Source organism: Pristiophorus japonicus, chromosome 1, assembly GCF_044704955.1.
Source record: "Pristiophorus japonicus isolate sPriJap1 chromosome 1, sPriJap1.hap1, whole genome shotgun sequence".
NCBI lineage: Eukaryota > Metazoa > Chordata > Chondrichthyes > Pristiophoridae > Pristiophorus > Pristiophorus japonicus.
In genome coordinates, this window is record NC_091977.1 from 446,158,794 (window position 1) to 446,178,964 (window position 20,171).

Genomic DNA, 20,171 nt, shown 5'->3' on the forward strand with positions numbered 1-20,171 from the left:
ACTGAGAACTTGGGCTGGGCGGTTCTAATTACACATTCCAGAGAAACTGCTGGGTGTGTCTTATCCTCCAAGGGGACCAATCAGCAATCAGATCATGTGATCATGGCGAGCCAATTGGAACATTTTGTAGTCCGAATCACAAACTACCTTGCACCCATTATTGTTCTGGAAAGTCCTTTGATCCCTGTTTGTCTGCGAGCAAGTAAAATCATCCATTGATATGAGCTAGCATTTATTTTGCATTGTGTTTTACTGTTCATTAAAAAATTACAGATTTAACTAAGTGATTCTGAAAATCTGTTCTGTATGTTCACTTAACTGAAAGAAAGCAGCTTAATGATTCATATCTGCCTTCATCTCAATGTTTGCTTGGTTTGCGTGCAGAGAAATTGAAGAGGTACTTGTTCAAAAGTTGTGAATATCTAGTTCTTGCCATAAGGGGGTAGGTACTATTGTTGCACCCTGGGTTACGCTATTGTACAGATAAAGAGCATTGTGAGTCAATGCCCATAAAAGTAAGATGCTCACTCCCGCTTATAGGAGCAGATTGATTTTCGTAACCCCCTTAAGTTCACTGTTGTAAAATTTAATTTTTTTTCAGAAAATATTAATAAGCTTGGAATCTATACATTAAAACTGCAAGTGGTATTGAATGAAAGTAATGCGGATACGTATGCAGGCAGGCCTCTTCCAAGCAGATTCTTCAAATTCACTGTCACAGGTAAAGAATCAGTTATATGACCGATTTTTATTTTTAAAAAGATAGAAAATACATCTAAATCAAGTGTTATCAGTAACTTACATATTTTTTCTTCTCTCTGTACCATGCTGCCTTCCCTCCATTTTTGTTTTGGTAATTTGTTCTGCTTAAAATGAAAGATGTTAGTACTGGGAGTGGAATAACCTTTTCAGGCATTCAGCATTAGCATCAAGTGCACTTAGGTTAGGTATAGAACAGTCTGCTTTATCGAGTAAAAACTTCTACTTGGCCATAACGACAGAAAAGCATCTCTTGTGCTTTTCACTTTCTATCCTTATGGCTTATGCAATTACTGATTAAGTCTTTCGTTTAATGCTTTGTTCCCACTTCAGTACTTTTTTTTAACCAGAGTTTTTAATAGCATTGAGAACACAATGGCAAAACAATTCATAAAGTAGTCTGTTAGGTTGTCCATGCGTACTTGTGCTTAAAAAGTCGATTCTTGATTCCTCCTTTCTAAATGTGAATGAACCTCCAGATTGTCCTCATTTTTTGAGAAGTGATCAGCACAACACTACAAAAGGCATTTGTTAATGCATTTACCGTTCTCCTTTTTCTAACGTGTATTTGAAGTTGAATGGCTGAATATGGCAGTAGTATGGGAACTGACAGGCCAGCTAGCTGTTAAAGTACAATATTCATGTTTATGCAGATTTAAAAAAAAACATTTCTTGGTTGAACGGGTTTTTATTTTGATGGAACTTCCTAATGTTTACCCAGATCTTTTTGGTTTATATTTAATTTTGTTAGCTAATAATTTTATGTCAAAATGTGAAGAGTTAAATTGGTTAATATAAGAATTGGTACTATGAATCGCCTGATATTGTATCATATTTGGTTGATTTACTAAACTTGATGTGACTAATACTGAAATATTAAAGAATCTATTAAATATTGATTGTAGCCCATTTCAATTATGGTAGGTTAGCTCTTTTAATGACTTGATTAAAAAAGGCTATGGGCTAGAAGCTCCACCTTTTTTGCAGATTATCTGAATGGCTGCAGATTAGGAAAAGGGGAGGTGCAACGAGACCTGTGTGTCATGGTACATCAGTCATTGAGAGTTGGCATGCAGGTACAGCAGGCGGTGAAGAAGGTAAATGGTATGTTGGCCTTCATAGCTAGGGGTTTTGAGTATAGGAGCAGGGAGGTCTTACTGCAGTTGTACAGGGCCTTGGTGAGGCCTCACCTGGAATATTGTGTTCAGTTTTGGTCTCCTAATCTGAGGAAGGACTATTGAGGGAGTGCAGCGAAGGTTCACCAGACTGATTCCTAGGATGGCTTGACTGACATATGAGGACAGACTGGATCAACTGGCCTGTATTCACTGGAGTTTAGAAGGATAAGAGGGGATCTCATAGAAACATATAAAATTCTGATGGGACTGGACAGGTTAGATGCAGGAAGAATGTTCCCGATGTTGGGGAAGTCCAGAACCAGGGGGCACAGTCTAAGGATAAGGGGTAAGCCACTTGGGACTGAGATGAGGAGAAACTTCTTCACTCAGAGTTGTTAACTTGTGGAATTCTCTACTGCAGAGAGTTGTTGATGCAAGTTCATTGGATATATTCAAGAGGGAGTTAGATATGGCCCTTACGGCTAAAGGGATCAAGGGGGATGGAGAGAAAGCAGGAAAGGGGTACTGAGGTGAATGATCAGCCATGATCTTATTGAAGGGTCTAATGGCCTACTCCTGCACCTATTTTCTATGTTTGCATGCTTAGCTCTCATTTTACCATTGAAATGACGTATAACGCCCATTTTGGCACAAAATGGAAACTGACGGGCGTTTTTAGGAAACTTATCGCCGAGCGTTGCCTTCCCCATATGCTTAACGCCGAGATTCAATAATACCGCCCGCCCACTTTTTTGTAGTAAAGAGCAATTTGGCGAAACTAACACCTAGGAGATCGGCCACCGTCACTTTCACCATCTCGCACACGTCACCCACAATATCGCCCGCCCAAAAAATCGGAACTGTTCTGAACTAAAGCCAGCGGTGTGGCTGCCATTTTTAAAATCGCAGGTCGCTTCATTCAAAAGGCTGCTGTGCTTCAACCTCGGCGGAGTTCGGATGTACTCTGCAGATTGTTGGAGTTGATTTGAACATCTCTACAAACATCTTGATCATACTGTGACCAATTGGAATTGAATAGGTGTTTTCGTCGGGACATTCCTTGTTTGTGACCAATCGGTGGAAAACAGAGCTGCTGCAATGGGGCCTATCCTTTCTCACCCTCTCTTGGTGGCCAATTACATGCAGCAGACTCGAGGTTGGCGAAGGTACGCTCCACTGCATTATGTGCCCAATGTAAGACGTGACAGACTGATGATGAGGACCAGACGTTACAACCCCCGCAAGTACCAGGAGAAGCATTCTTACCTCGACTTGTCCGGCACCACCTGCCTTCGGAGACTGCGCTTCCACAAAGAGGTTATCACTTAGGTATGCCAGCTGATAAGGGCAGATTTGCAGCCTGCCAGCACCATCAGTACTGCACTGTCCGTCGAGGTCAAAGTTACTGTGGCACTATCGTTCTACGCCTCGGGTTCTTTTCAGGCCACAGCTAGAGACATTTGCGGACTTTCTCGGCATGCCACACATCGCTGCATTAGACAGGTCACTGAAGCCCTTTACGCTGCAGGAAGGATTTGGATCAGCTTTCCTATGACCATGGAGGGCACAGAGTGAGAGGGCTCTAGGATTCTCCAGTATTACAAAGTTCCCCAAGGTGCAAGGAGCAATAGACTGTACGAACATCGCCATGCGGGCCGCAAGGGATTCCACTCCCTGAATGTCCAACTGGTTGTCGACCACCAGCAAATTATAATGGCAGTGAATGCAAAATTTCCGGGCAGCATCCATGATGCTCACATCCTGCGTGAGAGCACTGTATCTGACTTGTTTAACGATCAGCCACAAGGTCAATGCTGGATGCTTGGTGACAGGATATGGCCTCACCACCTGGCTGATGACCCCCCCCCCTGCGTGACACCCACACCAAATCCGAGAGGCGATACAACGAGAGCCACAGAGCAACTCACAATATCGTGGAGAAAACCATTGGAGTGCTGAAGCAGCACTTTAGATGCCTGGACCATTTGGGAGGCGAGCTCCAATACCACCCTGAGCAGGTAGCTCAATTCGTGGTGGTGTGCTTCATGCTGCACAACTTGGCTATCAGAAGGGGACAAGAATTGCCTGATGAGTCTGACAGTCCACCTCAGCAGAGAGGAAGAGGAGGACGAGGAGGCGGATACCGACATCGGTCCAGACAATCAGGCTGACGCTGAAGCCATGCCCCCGCCTCCCTGTAGACCACATGAAAGGGCCCATGGTGGCATGATAGCTGCAAGAGCCTTGTGTCAGGAGCTCATCAATGATCGCTTTGCCTGAAAGAAGGTTGGTGTTATTTACAAGGCTGACACACTGCTGGGTGTGCAGGTCATACTTCAATGGTGAGCATCACTTTGGTGACGGTTAAAGTTTAAGTTGATTGAAGTTAAGTGTAATTTTACCCTTTGATAAGGAATCACCAGTGTATAATGGTGCAGCTATCTGAGCAATGTGCTACAAGGCTTTGTTGAATAAAAAACATTTAAACCGAACATTAATCTGAAATCACCAGTATTTCTGTACAACCCAACCCACCCCCCACCCCCGCTTCTCTTCCCTGCCTCTACCCCTTCCCCTTCTCCTCCTGACTCCAAGTCGCTTGGCCGAGGGGCTCCTCAGGCGATGCTTCATTGGGTGGGGGGTGCCAAAACGCTGCTTGGACGGATACAGGAGAGGATGGTCCCGAGGTGGGAACGTGCTCCGAGCCAGAAGCAAGATGTTGCTGCTGGCTCTCGTGTGGTTGGCAATAGGGGTGCGGCACCTCGGGGTGCAGTGCCATGCTCGGGAACCACTGGGAGCCCTCTGCCACCAGTGTTCATGGCTACCAGCTCCAGGGCCTCCTCCATCCCTTCCATGTTATATCTTCTTTGTTGGACAAAAACTCGGTGCCAACTATGATCTTGCTGCTTAGTAGGCTTTTTGCTGCTGGTGAATCTCCCTTGTGCCTCCCACAACAGCCAGACAAGCATACACCACAGCCACACAGTGCCTCTGAGCTCCCTCTCCTATCTATCTCCTCTTCTGCGCATGTCATCATGACCCTTGACCTCCTGAATCGCGGGAATCGAGCATTGCCATGCTGTTGCTAAGGATGGCGACACTTTACAGCAGAAGGTCAAAAAAATTTAACGCTAATGCCTATTTCATATCGCTCGCGGTAATGCCCATTGTCAAAAATGGAGACTTGGGTGCTTTGAGAATGGGCGAGAAACTGGCGATCTGAAAACCCTTTTTTATTGCCCACGCCGGAAATGGGCGATAAGCCCAAAAGTGGAGGTTCTAGCCCCATATCTTTAAATAGTTTGAAATATTTTTATATTCAGTAACTATAATTGCGTGAAAAATTGTGGTACGAAAAAGTTTCTCACATTTGCTAGAAGCAGCAATAAATAGCGAATGTGGAATACTTCTTAAAAAACATTCTTAGGACGTTGTCAAGGCTGACATTTATTACTCATCTCTAGTTGCCCGTGGGGGTGGGACTTCTTTTTGAACCATTGGTGGTGGTTTAATGCAACTGAGTGACTTGCTAGGCCATGTTGGAAAGCAGTTAAGAGTCAACCACATTGGCATGGAGCTGTAGTCTCATATATGCCAGACCAGGTAAAGGCTACAAGTTTCCTTCCCAAAAGGACATTGGAAGAATTGTGACATATGGAATGGATTCCTTCACAAGGACCCCACAGTCCAACCTGAAGGATCAAACCTTCCTCGCAAACAATGGACAACCATCAACCGCCGCAGAACTGGTCATGGTAGATGCTGCCATCTTCTCCATAGATGCAAGATTAAAAGATCCCCATCATGTGACTGGAGTTCCTAATCAGACTCTGGAGCACCGGTGAGGGTGATGGTGGCTCTGGGGAGTGCAACCAGAGCTAAATCCACGGCACCACAGGTGGCTCAGTTGCACAGGGGGGGGGAGGAAGAAGAATGGAAGAGCTATAGTGGTAAGTGATTCAATAGTTAGGGGAGCCAGACAGGTGTTTCTGCGGCCGCAGACATGACTCCAGGATAGTATGTTGCCTCCCTGGTGCCAGGGTCAAGGATGTCACTGAGCGGCTGCAGGGCATTCTGGAGGGAGAAGGTGAACAGCCAGGGGTTGTGGTCCATATCAGGACCAATGACATAGGTAGAAAGAGGAATGACGTTCTGCAGGCAGAGTTTAGGGAGCTAGGAGAGAGATTAAAAAGCAGAACCTCAAAGGTAGTAATCTCTGGATTACTCCTGGTGCCACGAGCTAGTGAGTACAGAAACAGGAGGATAGAGCAGATGAATACGTGGCTGGAGAGATGATGCAGGCGGGAGGGCTTTCGTTTCCTGAGGCACTGGTACTGCTTCTGGGGAGGCGGGACCTGCACAAGCCGGATGGATTGCACCATAACAGAATTGGGACCAATATCCTCGTGAGGAGGTTTGCGAGTGCTGTTGGGGAGAGTTTAAACTAGCTTGGCAGGGGGTGGGAACCCAAAAATAGATTCATTAGGGAGGGGAGTAAAGCTGGAATTAGAAAGAAAAAAATAAAGGAAGTGAGTTTGAAGGAGAGAGGAAACTTGCAGGAAAAAAGGATAAACAAAAACAAATTTAGAGGCACTTTGTCTAAATGTGCATAGCATTCATAACAAAATAGATGAGTTGACGGCACAATAGATACAAATGGCTATGATCTGATAGCCATTACAGAGACGTGGTTGCAAGGTGACCAGGACTGGGAATTGAATATTCAGTGGTATTTGACAATCCCCAGAAGGACAGACAGAAAGGAAAAGGAGGTGGGGTAGCTCTATTGATAAAAGATGGAATCACTGCAATAGTGAGAAACAATATTGGCTCAAATGATCAGGATGTTGAAACAGTTTGGGTGGAGATAAGGAATAATAGGGGGAAAAAGTCACTGGTAGGTGTAGTCTATAGACCCCCTAACAGTAGCAACTCTGTTGGTCGGAGTATAAACCAGGAAATAGTGGTGGCTTGTAAAAAAGGAATGGCAATAATCATGGGTGATTTTAACTTGCATATTGATTGGACAAATCAAATTGGTCAGGTTACCCTTGAGGAAGAGTTCATAGAATGCATAGGGGAAGGGTTCCTTGAGCAGTATATAATGCAACCAGGGGGCAGGCTTTGTTGAATTTGGTCCTATGTAATGAGACAGGATTAATAAACAATCTTCTAGTAAAGGATCCCCTTGGAATGAGTGATCATAGCATGATTGAATTTCAAATTCAGATGGAGGGTGAGAAAGTTGGTTCTCAAACCAGCGTACTAAGCTTAAATAAAGGAGACTATGAAGGTGTGAGGGCAGTGTTTGCTAAAGTTGACTGGCAAAATAGATTAAAGTATAGGACAGTTGAAGAACAGTAATATACATTTAAGGAGATATTTCACAACTCAAAATATATTCCAGTGAGGAGAAAAGGGTGTAAAAGAAAACCTAGAAACATAGAAAATAGGTGCAGGAGTAGGCCATTCGGCCCTTCGAGCCTGCACCGCTATTCAATAAGATCATGGCTGATCATTCATCTCAGTACCCCTTTCCTGCTTTCTCTCCATACCTCTTGATCCGTTTAGCCGTAAGGGCCATATCTAACTCCCTCTTGAATATATCCAATGAACTGGCATCAACAACTCTCTGCAGTAGAGAATTCCACAGGTTAATAACTCTGAGTAAAGAAGTTTCTCCTCATCTCAGTCCTAAATGGCTTACCCTGTATCCTTAGACTGTGTCCCTTGGTTCTGGACTTCCCCAACATCGGGAACATTCTTCCAGCATCTAACCTGTCCAGTCCCGTCAAAGTTTTATATGTTTCTATGAGATCCCCTCTTATCCTTCTAAACTCCAGTGAATAAAGGCCCAGTCGATCCAGTCTCTCCTCATATGTCAGTCCTGCCATCCCGGGAATCAGTCTGGTGAACCTTCGCTGCACTACCTCAATAACAAGAACGTCCTTCCTCAGATTAGCCATCCATGGCTAACTAAAGAAATAAAGGACTGTATCCAACTTAAAAACCAGGGCATACAAAGTGGCCAAAACTAGTGGGAGGACAAAAGATTGGGAAGCTTTTAAAAGCCAGCAAAAAATGATTAAGAAAGGGAAGATAGACTATAAAAGTAAACTCGCACAAAATGTAAAAGCAAATAGCAAGAGTTTCTATAGGTATATAAAAAGGAAAAGAGTGGCTAAAGTAAATGTTGGTCCCTTAGAGGACGAGAGCAGGGAATTAATAATGGGGAACATGGAGATGGCAGAAATTCCGAACAAATATTTTGTATTCATCTTTACGGTAGAGTACACAAACAATAAACCAACAGTGGATAGTCAAGAGGCTATCTGGGGGGAGGAACTTAACGCAATCAAAATCACTAAGGAGGTGGTAAACATAGAAATTCACAGTGCAGAAGGAGGCCACTCCGGCCCATTGTGTCAGCGCCGGCCGACAGAGTCACACGGCCCTTGGTCAGCAGCCCTAAAGATTACATATAAACAATGACCAATGACGGAAAGGCAAAGAGCACCCAACCCAACCAATCCGCCTCACCACAACTGCGACACCCCTTATACTAAAACATTCTACACTCCACCCCAACCGGAGCCATCAGGTTACTGAGTACTCAAAGATAATGGGACTAAAGGCGGATAAATCCCCTGGACCTGATGGCTTGCATCCTAGGGTCTTAAGAGAAGTAGCGGCAGGGATAATGGATGCATTGGTTGTAATTTACCAAAATTCCCTGGATTCTGGGGAGGTCCCAGCAGATTAGAAAACTGCAAATGTAACGCCCCTATTTTTTTTAAAAAAAGGAGGCAGACAAAAAGCAGGAAACTTTCGATCGTTTAGCCTAACATCTGTGGTTGGGAAAATGTTGGAGTCCATTATTAAAGAAGCAGTGGCAGGACATTTGGAAAAGCATAATTCGGTCAGGCAGAGTCAACATGGATTTATGAAGGGGATGTCATGTTTGACAAATTTGCTGGAATTCTTTGAGGATGTAACGAACAGGGTGGATAAAGGGAAACCAGTGGATGTGGTGTATTTGGAGTTTCAGAATGCATTTGTCAAGGTGCCACATAAAAGGTTACTGCACAAGATAAAAGTTCATGGGGTTGGGGTAATATATTAGCATGGATAGAGGATTGGCTAACTAACAGAAAATAGAGAGGTGGGATAAATGGTTCATTCTCGGGTTGGCAATCAGTAACTAGTGGGGTGCCGCAGGGATCCGTGATGGGACCCCAACTATTTACAATCTATATTAACGACTTGGAAGAAAGGATCGAGTATAACATAGCCAAGTTTGCTGACGATACAAAGATGGGAGGAAAAGCAATGTGTGAGGAGGACACAAAAAATCTGCAAAAGGACATAGACAGGCTAAGTGAGTGGGCAAAAATTTGGCAGTTGAAGTATAACGGAAAGTGTGAGGTCATGCACTTTGGCAGAAAAAAAATCAAAGAGTAAGTTATTATTTAAATGGAGAAAAATTGCAAAGTGCTGCAATACAGCGGGACCTGGGGGTACTTGTGCATGAAACACAAAAGGTTAGTATGCAGGTACAGCAAGTGATCAGGAAGGCCAATGGAATCTTGGCCTTTATTGCAAAGGGGATGAGTATAAAAGCAGGGAAGTCTTGTTACAGTTATAATGGGTATTGGTGAGGCCACACCTGGAATACTGCATACAGTTTTGGCTTCCATATTTACAAAAGGATATACTTGCTTTGGAGGCAGTTCAGAGAAGGTTCATAGATTGATTCCAGAGATGAGGGGGTTGATTTATGAGGAAAGGTTGAGGAGGTTGGGCCTCTACTCATTGGAATTCAGAAGAATGAGAGGTGATCTTATCGAAACATATAAGATTATGAGGGGGCTTGACAAGGTGGATGCAGAGAGGATGTTTCCACTGATAGGGGAGACTAGAACTGGGGGGCATAATCTTCGAATAAGGGGCCGCCCATTTAAAACTGAGATGAGGAGAAATTTCTTCTCTGAAGTTTGTAAGTCTGTGGAATTCGCTGTGGAAGCCGGGATATTGACTAAACTTAAGACAGAGATAGACAGTTTCTTAACCGTTAAGGGGTTATATGGGGAGCGGGCAGGATCAGATCAGCCATGATCGTATTAAATGGCGGAACAGACTCGAGGGGCCGTAAGACCTACTCCTATTCCTATTTCTTAAATTCTTATGTTCTATTATTGAGCACTGCCCTCAGAGGAAATTTGCTGGCAGCTAACAAAATATCTACGCTGTTACACTGGCAGGTTTGGCCTGGATATCCAACTTAGAAACTGATATTTGATTTGCTTTGCTACTACCATACGGAAGAAGAAGTGAACCAGTTGGGTTTTACTGATACCAGCTGTTTTTCCAGATTTTAATTTTAAACTGAATTCAAAGCTGAAACTGAATATATGGTGGGGTTTGAACTGCGTTGTCTGAATTATTAGTCCAGACTTCTGGATTATTAATCCAGTAATATAACCACTACGTTACTGTAACCTTAGCTTCTGTACTTACCTGTTACTGTATTTACACTGTTGACTGGATTGTTTAAATTAGCTTCAATTATTCAAATCTTTCTTCATCACATTGAGGTATGCAGACTTGGTTACCAATGGAGATTTTCTGTTTTCTGATACAAGTTTATCAAAATTTGTAAAGTCTATGAAGAAGATACTTTAATTGAGATTAATCTATTGTTTATACCTTTTTTAAGAGGGCAAACCTGATAAATTTACAGTTGGATTGCTGGATCCTCCATTTCGCATGGCAGTGCCTTTCAACATTCCTCTAGACTTGCAAGATGAATTTGGGCATTCTACACAACCATCTTCTGTTATCAAGCCAATTGTGGAGGCAAGGTATTGAGAATATCAGTTTGCAATGTATTACAAATGGGAATTTCGTGTCATTTTTCTGATTCCCTCTCAATTTCTCTTCTCCTGCTTCCCCTTGCCCCCAAGTAGTACAACATTTATACAATCTTTATTAATTGGTTAACCTTCACTTTCGTGTTGCACACTGCTGAGTCAAATATTGTACAAGTTTGGTCACATTTCTGGTCTTTGTATATCTGCTAAAAATTTAAAATCTAGCATTTATTGAAGTACACTAAATTTGTAGTTGATCATCTTACCCCCACAATAATAATTAATTCCTTCTCTAGCTAGTTCATTCCCATGCCAGTCACTTTCACATTTGAGACCTGAATTCCAATCTAAAGATGATACTGTTTCTTCGCTATTGGGTTTTTTTGTGGAATAAGTTTGTGCAGTTTTAATCCAGTTCCCTGTAGCCCATAACAAAACTATCCCTACTACGGAGGGGTCGAGTGTTTTTTTGAGGAGAGGGGTGATGTCGTCAGATTTGAGGGAGAGGAGAGAACTGTTAACAATGTCAGCTAACATGGGAGCCAGAAAAGGAAGTTGGGTGGTCAGCAGTTTGGTGGGAATAGGGTCAAGGGAGCAGGAAGTGGGTCTCATGGACAGGATGAGCTTGGTGTGGGCATGAGGGGATATCAGAGAAGCTGCAGAAAGATGTGAGGACAAGGCTAGGGCAGGGGGGTATCCTTTGAGGAAGTTTGGCTGGGTGGGCTAGGGGAAGGAAGGGAAGAGGCAGAGGCGGCCAAATGGATGGTCTCAATCTTGGAGACAAAAAAGTCCATGAGCTCCTCACACTTATTGTCGGAAGTGAGGGTAGAGACTGGGGAGAGGGGTTTAAAAAGACAGTTGGCAGTGGAGAATAGAAGCTGGAGTTTATCTTTACATTCCAGAATTATTCTGTAATAGTAAATAATTTTGGCAGATGAGAGCAGGGTCAGATAATGTTTTATGTGGTCCAGCCAGATCTGGCGGTAAATGGCTAAACCAGTTGTCCGCCATATCCGTTCATGTCTGCGTCCCTTAGACTTAAGGGAGCGGAGATCAGGGCTGTACTGGGGGAGCATCCAGGGTGAGGGAGAGTAATTGTTTTAACAGGGACTAGGGCATCAAAGGTGGAGGTGAGGGTATGTTTGAGCAGATCGGTAGCTACAGAAAAGTTAATCCCATTCTCTCCCTCTCTTTCTCCCCCCCCCCCCCCCTCACTCCCTGCACCCTTTAATATCCCTCCCACTCTCCCACTTATTCCCCATACCCTTTAATATCCCACCCAATTTAATCTCACTCCCCATACCCTTTTAACATCCCACCCAGTCGAATCCTATCCTACCCCTCACTCCCCGTACTCTTTAACATTCCACTCTCCCCCTCACTCCCCTTACCCTTTAATATCCCACCCAGTCTAATTCCACTCTCCGTCTTTGCAAACTACCGCCCCATCTCCAACCTCCCTTTCCTCTCAAGTCCTTGAACGTGTTGTCACCTCCCAAATCCGTGCCCGTCTTTTCCGCAATTCCATGTTTGAATCGCTCCGATCCGGTTTCCGCGTCTGCCACAGTACAAAACAGCTCATCAAAGTCACAAATGACATCCTTTGTGACTGTGACAAAGGCAAACTATCCCTCTTTGTTGTTCTTGATTTATCTGCAGCCTTTGACACGGTTTACCACTCTTTATCTTTCTCCAACGGCTCTCCACTGTTGTCCAGCTAGGTGAGACTGCGCTCGCTGGTTCCATTCTTATCTATCTAGTCGTGGACAGAGAATCACCTGGAATGGCTTTCCTTCCCGCCCCGCATCATTACCTCTGGTGTCCCCCAAGGATCTATCCTTGGCCCCCTCCTATTTCTCATCTACTTGTTGCCCCTTGGCGACATAATCCGAAAACACAATGTCGGTTTCCACATGTACGCTGATGATGCCCAGCTCCACCTCACTACCACTTCTCTCGACCTTTCCATGGAGACTGCTTGTCCGACATCCAGTTCTGGTTGAGCAGAAATTTTCTCCAATTGGATATTGGAAGACCGCAGCCATTGTTTTCGATCCCCATCACAAACTCCGTTCCCTAGCCACTGACTCCAACCCTCTCCCCAGCTTCTGTCTGAGGCTGAACCACACTGTTCGTTACCTTGCTGTCATATTTGACCCTGAAATGAGCTTTCGACTACATATCCACAGCATAACTAAGACCACCTGTTTTCACCTCTGTAACATTGCCCGTCTCTGCCCTTGCCTCAGCTCATCTGCTGCTGAAGCCCTCATCCATTCCTTTGTTACCTCTAGATTTGACTATTCCAATGCACTCCTGGCTGACCTCCCACATTATGCTATGTAGGTTAGAGGTGATTCAGAACTCGGCTGCCCATGTCCAAACTCGCACCAAGTCCCACTCACCATCATCATCTTCACCCCTGTGCTCGCTGACCGACATTGGCTCCCGGTTAAGCAACGCCTCGATTTCAAAATTCACATCGTTGTTTTCAAATCCCTCCATGGCCTCGTCCCCTCCCTATCTTTGTAAACTCCTTCAGCTCCACAACCCCCACGAGATCTCTAATTCTGCCCCCTTGAGCATCCTTGATTATAATCGCCTAACCATTGGTGGCTGTGCCTTCTGTTGCCTAGACCCTAAGCTCTGGAACTCCCTGCCTAAACCTCTCTGCCTCTCTTTCCTCCTTCAAGATGCTCCTTAAAACCTACCTCTTTGACCAAGCTTTTCGTCACCTGCCCTAATTTCTCCTTGTGGCTCGGTGTAAATTTTTTTTGTCTCGTAATACTCATGTGAAGTGCTTTGGGATGTTTCACCATATTAAAGGCTCTCTATAAATACAAGTTGTTATTGTTGGTAAGTTCACTTAGGAAAACCACAGGTGCGTGCTGTTTTAACATTTTTCGGACAGAATAGAGGAAGCTCTTTTTTGCATTTAGCCTTGCTGTACAATTTTACCCATTTATTTGCAACTCACTTAATTACAATTCCTGTTTCAATGCAACCATTTCTAAAGTCCTGTATTGTATCAGGACACTTCCAATTGTGAAAAGTTCATTTTATTGCAATTTCATTTATTGCAATTCCTGCTTGTATGCAAGTGTGACATGCAGAAGTTCTGCTTTAATAAGACTTTCCACCTTTGAAAACTGAGGCTTTCACCTTTCAATCTAATTGGGTTTGGTGGTCTGCATGCCTAAGGACCTGTTTGCTAGTGCTATGTGTTTGAGGGAAAAATGAATGTTAAATTTTTAGATGGCCGATTGGGAAAAAAAAAGTTGCCATGACTTGTCACTGCACAAGCATGTGGATGTTTAGAACAATTTGAAGGAATTGGGGATTAAAAAGCAACTTGCTCTGAAGCATGGCATTTCTGAATCTCTGATTTCTTGAATTCTGAAAAGCAAACCAGACATCTTAATGGATTGGGAAGGACATGAGACCTGGGATAGGAAACCGAAATGTGACAGTAAGATAGCTGATAAAGTGCTGCCTAGGTAGTTCAATTACAAAAAACAGCTCAAAAAATCCTCCTCGATTGCTGCCTATTGAAAGCTAAAGCTCACTAAATAACTTGGCACAGAAAGCTTTGAAGCATCATATAGCTTCCTGTGCCACTGTAAAGTGAGTTTTAATTTTTTTTTAAAGCTGTGGTGAAAAAACGTATGGTTTGCCAGATTGTTATCAGAATATCAACCCTAGTGCATTTACAATTGTGATGAGACCCTGCCTGAAAGCCAATGGGAAAAAAAAATAATGTGAACAGGGGAAGGCTTGCACAAGTGAAACCTCTCATAAGGAATAGCAGGAATGTTGGAAGTAGGAGTAGGCCATTTAGCCCCTTGAGCACGTTCCACCATTCAATTAAATCATGGCTAATCTCACTCTTAACTCTATCTACCTGCCTTAGTTCCATAAGCCTTAATACCGTTGCCTAACAAAAACCAATCACAAAAGCAAAATACTGCGGATGCTGGAAATCTGAAATGAAAACAGAAAATGCTGAAAATACTCAGCAGGCCAGGCAGCATCTGTGGGGAAAGAAACCGAGTTACTGTTTCAGATCAATGATCAATCACAGTTTTGAAATTTTCAATTGATCTAGCCTCATCAGTTTTTGGGGGAGAGAGAGTTAAAGATTTCCACTACATTCTGTGTGAAGAAGTGCTTTCTGACATTGCACTTGAATGGCCTAACTCTAATTTTAATGTTGTGCCACCTTGGCCTGGACTCTCCCACCAGAGGAAATAGTTTCTCTACCCTATCAAATCCTTTAATCATCTTAAACACTTCTATTACGTCACTCCTTAATCTTAAGAGTGTGTTCTTTTGAAAATTCAATGGAATGCAAGCCTAGTTTAAGCAACCAGTCCTCATAATTTAACCCTTTTAGCTCCAGCATCATTCTGGTGAATCTGCTGCACCTCCGCCAAGGCTAATATTTCCTTCCTGAGGTGTGGTACATAGACTGAATGCAGTACTTCGGATGGGGTCAGTGAAAAATATATATAAAAATCTTGCATCTGTGTGCACTTCCTGCGAAGTTTTTCCATTATACATTTCCCACGTCCACATTTATAATGGAAACTGCCTATAATTATTTGTTGTGCTATAGAAACAAAGAAAATAGGTGCAGGAGTAGGCCATTCAGCCCTTCTAGCCTGCACCGCCATTCAATGAGTTCATGGCTGAACATGCAACTTCAGTACCCCCTTCCTGCTTTCTCGCCATACCCCTTGATCCCCCGAGTAGTAAGGACTTCATCTAACTCCCTTTTGAATATATTTAGTGAATTGGCCTCAACTACTTTCTGTGGTAGAGAATTCCACAGGTTAACCACTCTCTGGGTGAAGAAGTTTCTCCTCATCTCGGTCCTAAATGGCTTACCCCTTATCCTTAGACTGTGACCCCTGGTTCTGGACTTCCCCAACATTGGGAACATTCTTCCTGCATCTAACCTGTCTAAACCCGTCAGAATTTTAAACGTTTCTATGAGGTCCCCTCTCATTCTTCTGAACTCCAGTGAATACAAGCCCAGTTGATGCAGTCTTTGTTGATAGGTCAGTCCCACTATCCCAGGAATCAGTCTGGTGAATCTTCGCTGCACTCCCTCAATAGCAAGAATGTCCTTCCTCAAGTTATGAGACCAAAACTGTACACACTACTCCAGGTGTGGCCTCACCAAGGCCCTGTACAACTGTAGCAACACATCCCTGCCCCTGTACTCAAATCCCCTCGCTATGAAGGCCAACATGCTATTTGTTTTCTTAACCGCCTGCTGTACCTGCATGCCAACCTTCAATGACTGATGTACCATGACACCCAGGTCTCGTTGCACCTCCCCTTTTCCTAATCTGTCACCATTCAGATAATAATCTGTCTCTGTTTTTACCACCAAAGTGGATAACCTCACATTTATCCACATAATACTTCATCTGCCATGCATTTGCCCACTCACCTAACCTATCCAAGTCACTCTGCAGCCTCATAGCATCCTCCTCGCAGCTCACACTGCCACCCAACTTAGTGTCATCCACAAATTTGGAGATACTACATTTAATCCCCTCGTCTAAATCATTAATGTACAATGTAAACAGCTGGGGCCCCAGCACAGAACCTTGCGGTACCCCACTAGTCACTGCCTGCCATTCTGAAAAGTACCCATTTACTCCTACTCTTTGCTGCCTGTCTGACAACCAGTTCTCAATCCACGTCAGCACACTACCCCCAATCCCATGTGCTTTAACTTTGCACATTAATCTCTTGTGTGGGACCTTGTCGAAAGCCTTCTGAAAGTCCAAATATACCACATCAACTGGTTCTCCCTTGTCCACTTTACTGGAAGCATCCTCAAAAAATTCCAGAAGATTTGTCAAGCATGATTTCCCTTTCACAAATCCATGCTGACTTGGACCTATCATGTCACCATTTTCCAAATGCACTGCTATGACATCCTTAATAATTGATTCCATCATTTTACCCACTACTGAGGTCAGGCTGTTTTAATTCCCTGTTTTCTCTCTCCCTCCTTTTTTAAAAAGTGGGGTTACATTGGCTACCCTCCACTCGATAGGAACTGATCCAGAGTCAATGGAATGTTGGAAAATGACTGTCAATGCATCCGCTATTTCCAAGGCCACCTCCTTAAGTACTCTGGGATGCAGTCCATCAGGCCCTGGGGATTTATCGGCCTTCAATCCCATCAATTTCCCCAACACAATTTCCCGACTAATAAAGATTTCCCTCAGTTCCTCCTCCTTACTAGACCCTCTGACCCCTTTTATATCCGGAAGGTTGTTGGTGTCCTCCTTAGTGAATACCGAACCAAAGTACTTGTTCAATTGGTCTGCCATTTCTTTGTTCCCCATTATGACTTCCCCTGATTCTGACTGCAGGGGACCTACGTTTGTCTTTACTAACCTTTTTCTCTTTACATACCTATGGAAACTTTTGCAATCCGCCTTAATGTTCCCTGCAAGCTTCTTCTCGTACTCCATTTTTCCCTGCCCTAACCAAACCCTTTGTCCTCCTCTGCTGAGTTCTAAATTTCTCCCAGTCCCCGGGTTCGCTGCTAATTCTGGCCAATTTGTATGCCACTTCCTTGGCTTTAATACTATCCCTGATTTCCCTTGATAGCCACGGTTGAGCCACCTTCCCTTTTTTATTTTTACGCCAGACAGGAATGTATAATTGTTGTAGTTCATCCATGCGGTCTCTAAATGTCTGCCATTGCCCATCCACAGTCAACCCCTTAAGTATCATTCGCCAATCTATCCTAGCCAATTCACGTCTCATACCTTCAAAGTTACCCTTTCTTTAAGTTCTGGACCATGGTCTCTGAATTAACTGTTTCATCCTAATGCAGAATTCCACCATATTATGGTCACTCTTCCCCAAGGGGCCTCGCACAATGAGATTGCTAATTAATTCTCTCTCATTACACAACACCCAGTCTAAGATGGCCTCCCCCCTAGTTGGTTCCTCGACATATTGGTCTAGAAAACCATCCCTTATGCACTCCAGGAAATCCTCCTCCACCGTATTGCTTCCAGTTTGGCTCGCCCAATCTATGTGCATATTAAAGTCACCCATTATAACTGCTGCACCTTTATTGCATGCACCCCTAATTTCCTGTTTGATACCCTCCCCAACATCACTACTACTGTTTGGAGGTCTGTACACAACTCCCACTAACGTTTTTTGCCCTTTGGTGTTCTGCAGCTCTACCCATATAGATTCCACATCATCCAAGCTAATGTCTTTCCTAACTATTGCATTAATCTCCTCCTTAACCAGCAATGCTACCCCACCTCCTTTTCCTTTTATTCTATCCTTCCTGAATGTTGAATACCCCTGGATGTTGAGTTCCCAGCCCTGATCATCCTGGAGCCACGTCTCCGTAATCCCAATCACATCATATTTGTTAACATCTATTTGCACAGTTAATTCATCCACTGCTCTACTGCTAATACTCTACTGCTAATGGAGGCGCTGCAGGCATTTCACTGGGGAGAGTTGTAATTACAACATAAATTAACAAGCAGCTCCATAATAAATGCAGATATAGGAATTTATAATGGAAATATGAAATTAAAGGCAGAATGTATGGAGAAAAAATTGCAAGGATATGGGGAAAGAGCCGGGGAGTCGGAGTAACTGGATTGCTCTTTAACAGAGCCGGCGAAGACTGGATGGGCCGAATGGCCGCCTTCTGTGCTATACTCTTGTATTTTTGTATCCAGAGCTCTGCAGCTGTATCATAACTTCCACCCTATTGTATTTACCAGAATGATCCCTAGACTCGAAGGGTTAAATTACGAGGTGACATTACACAAACTCGGGTTGTATTCTCTGGAATTTGGAAGGTTAAAGGATGGATTTGATTGCAGTTTGCAAGATATAAGGGGAACTGATAGGGTATATCGAGATAAACTATTGCTGCTGGTTGGAGTTTAGCTGGTTGGGGAGTTTAGGACCAGGGGACATAGCATAAAAATTAGAGCCAGGCCTTGCAGGATTGAAGTTAGGAAACACTTCTGCACGCAAAGGGTGGTAGAAGGCTGGGACTTTTCCATAAACAGCAGTTGATGCTAGGTCAATTGTTAATTGTTCATTTTAAATCTGAGAGTGCTGGATTTTTGTTTACCAAAGGTATTGAGGGATATGGGCCAAAGGCCATATGGAGTTAGATCACAGATCAGCCATGATCTCATTGAATGGCAGAACAGGCTTGATGCCAATATTTTGGTTTATTCATAGATTTTACTCCTGTTTCTGTGTTCCTATTAAATTGGGAAACTCCCTCATGGTGTAGGATAAGGGAAAATGTGGTGCTCTTCCAACGCGCTCCTTTAATCTGCGGCATGTCCTAGAAATGTTTGTTTTTGATACTGTGCGTCAAACTGTAATTGCTCCATTCCCTAGCATTAACATCTTTCACCTTGATTTGATTTATAGTTCTTGTATGGAATATAACCCATTTTAATTTAAATGTACTTTGCAGTGGGTTAGAGCTGCGTTATGAAACCTTTGTGGCAAAAGGAACAAATTTCATCATTAAAGGTGTAACAGCCAGGGGTCCTGTGACCAACTGCCAAGGCAAGGTATGTTTAATTATAATAAATCCTGTAAAGCTTGTACAGTTTTAATTCTACAGTTCAGCCCAGTAGCTTTTTTTCCTGTTGCATGCAGATGGGTATGATTGTCCTGACATGTAACGCTGGCTGCGCGATGCCAATATCTTGGTTTATTGTTCATAGATTTTATTTTTTTTATTCCTATTTACCAACCGTGACGACTGTTGTAATTCAGTAAACGGAATGGCTGCAAGTCAATAATTTCCATATTGCTTTTGTTGCATTGAATAATCTTAATATTTTCATACTGAAATTTAACAACATTTACGTATATGAGCAACTTACTGTTGAATTATTTCATTATAGAACTTCACCCTTAAAGTAATCTTACCTGGATTGAAGGAGGATTCACAAACATTAAAAATTAGGTTATTGCCTGGTAAGTTTCTAAATTCCACAGAATATAAATTTATAAAAATAATTTAATATATTTGAAAATTGATACATTAAGAAGTGACAATAGAAATATGTTATGTGCATTTGTAAAATTTGAGGTGAAGGAGTTCAAAACATTCAGCATAATAGTGGGAAAAAAACTGTACTGTATTAGTTGGTTATATATTGGTGTCAGAAGGTTGATTGTATAGCCCACATGCCACATTTCAGCATGTCCCTGAAGCACTGAATGGGACAGATTTCTTGCATGTGACCTCTTAACGCAGATCCTTCATGTTTTTCCATCAAAATTAGATATATAATGCTTCACTGATCAACCACATAAAGTAAGAACAGATATACAAAATATTTGACTTTACTTAAGGATTTTTATAGTTATTGTAATTATTACA

The 20,171-nt window shown here is 43.1% G+C and overlaps 1 protein-coding gene across 1 annotated transcript in view; it reads left to right on the forward strand.

Annotated features, from left to right (window-relative positions):
* smchd1 (structural maintenance of chromosomes flexible hinge domain containing 1) overlaps window positions 1-20,171 on the forward strand; it is a 302,280-nt gene that overhangs the window by 89,657 nt on the left and 192,452 nt on the right. The window contains exons 19-22 of the mRNA XM_070893027.1: window positions 602-721; window positions 10,594-10,738; window positions 19,251-19,350; window positions 19,690-19,762. Coding sequence (XP_070749128.1) covers window positions 602-721; window positions 10,594-10,738; window positions 19,251-19,350; window positions 19,690-19,762 — 438 coding nt within the window. The remainder of the gene's footprint in view (window positions 1-601; window positions 722-10,593; window positions 10,739-19,250; window positions 19,351-19,689; window positions 19,763-20,171) is intronic.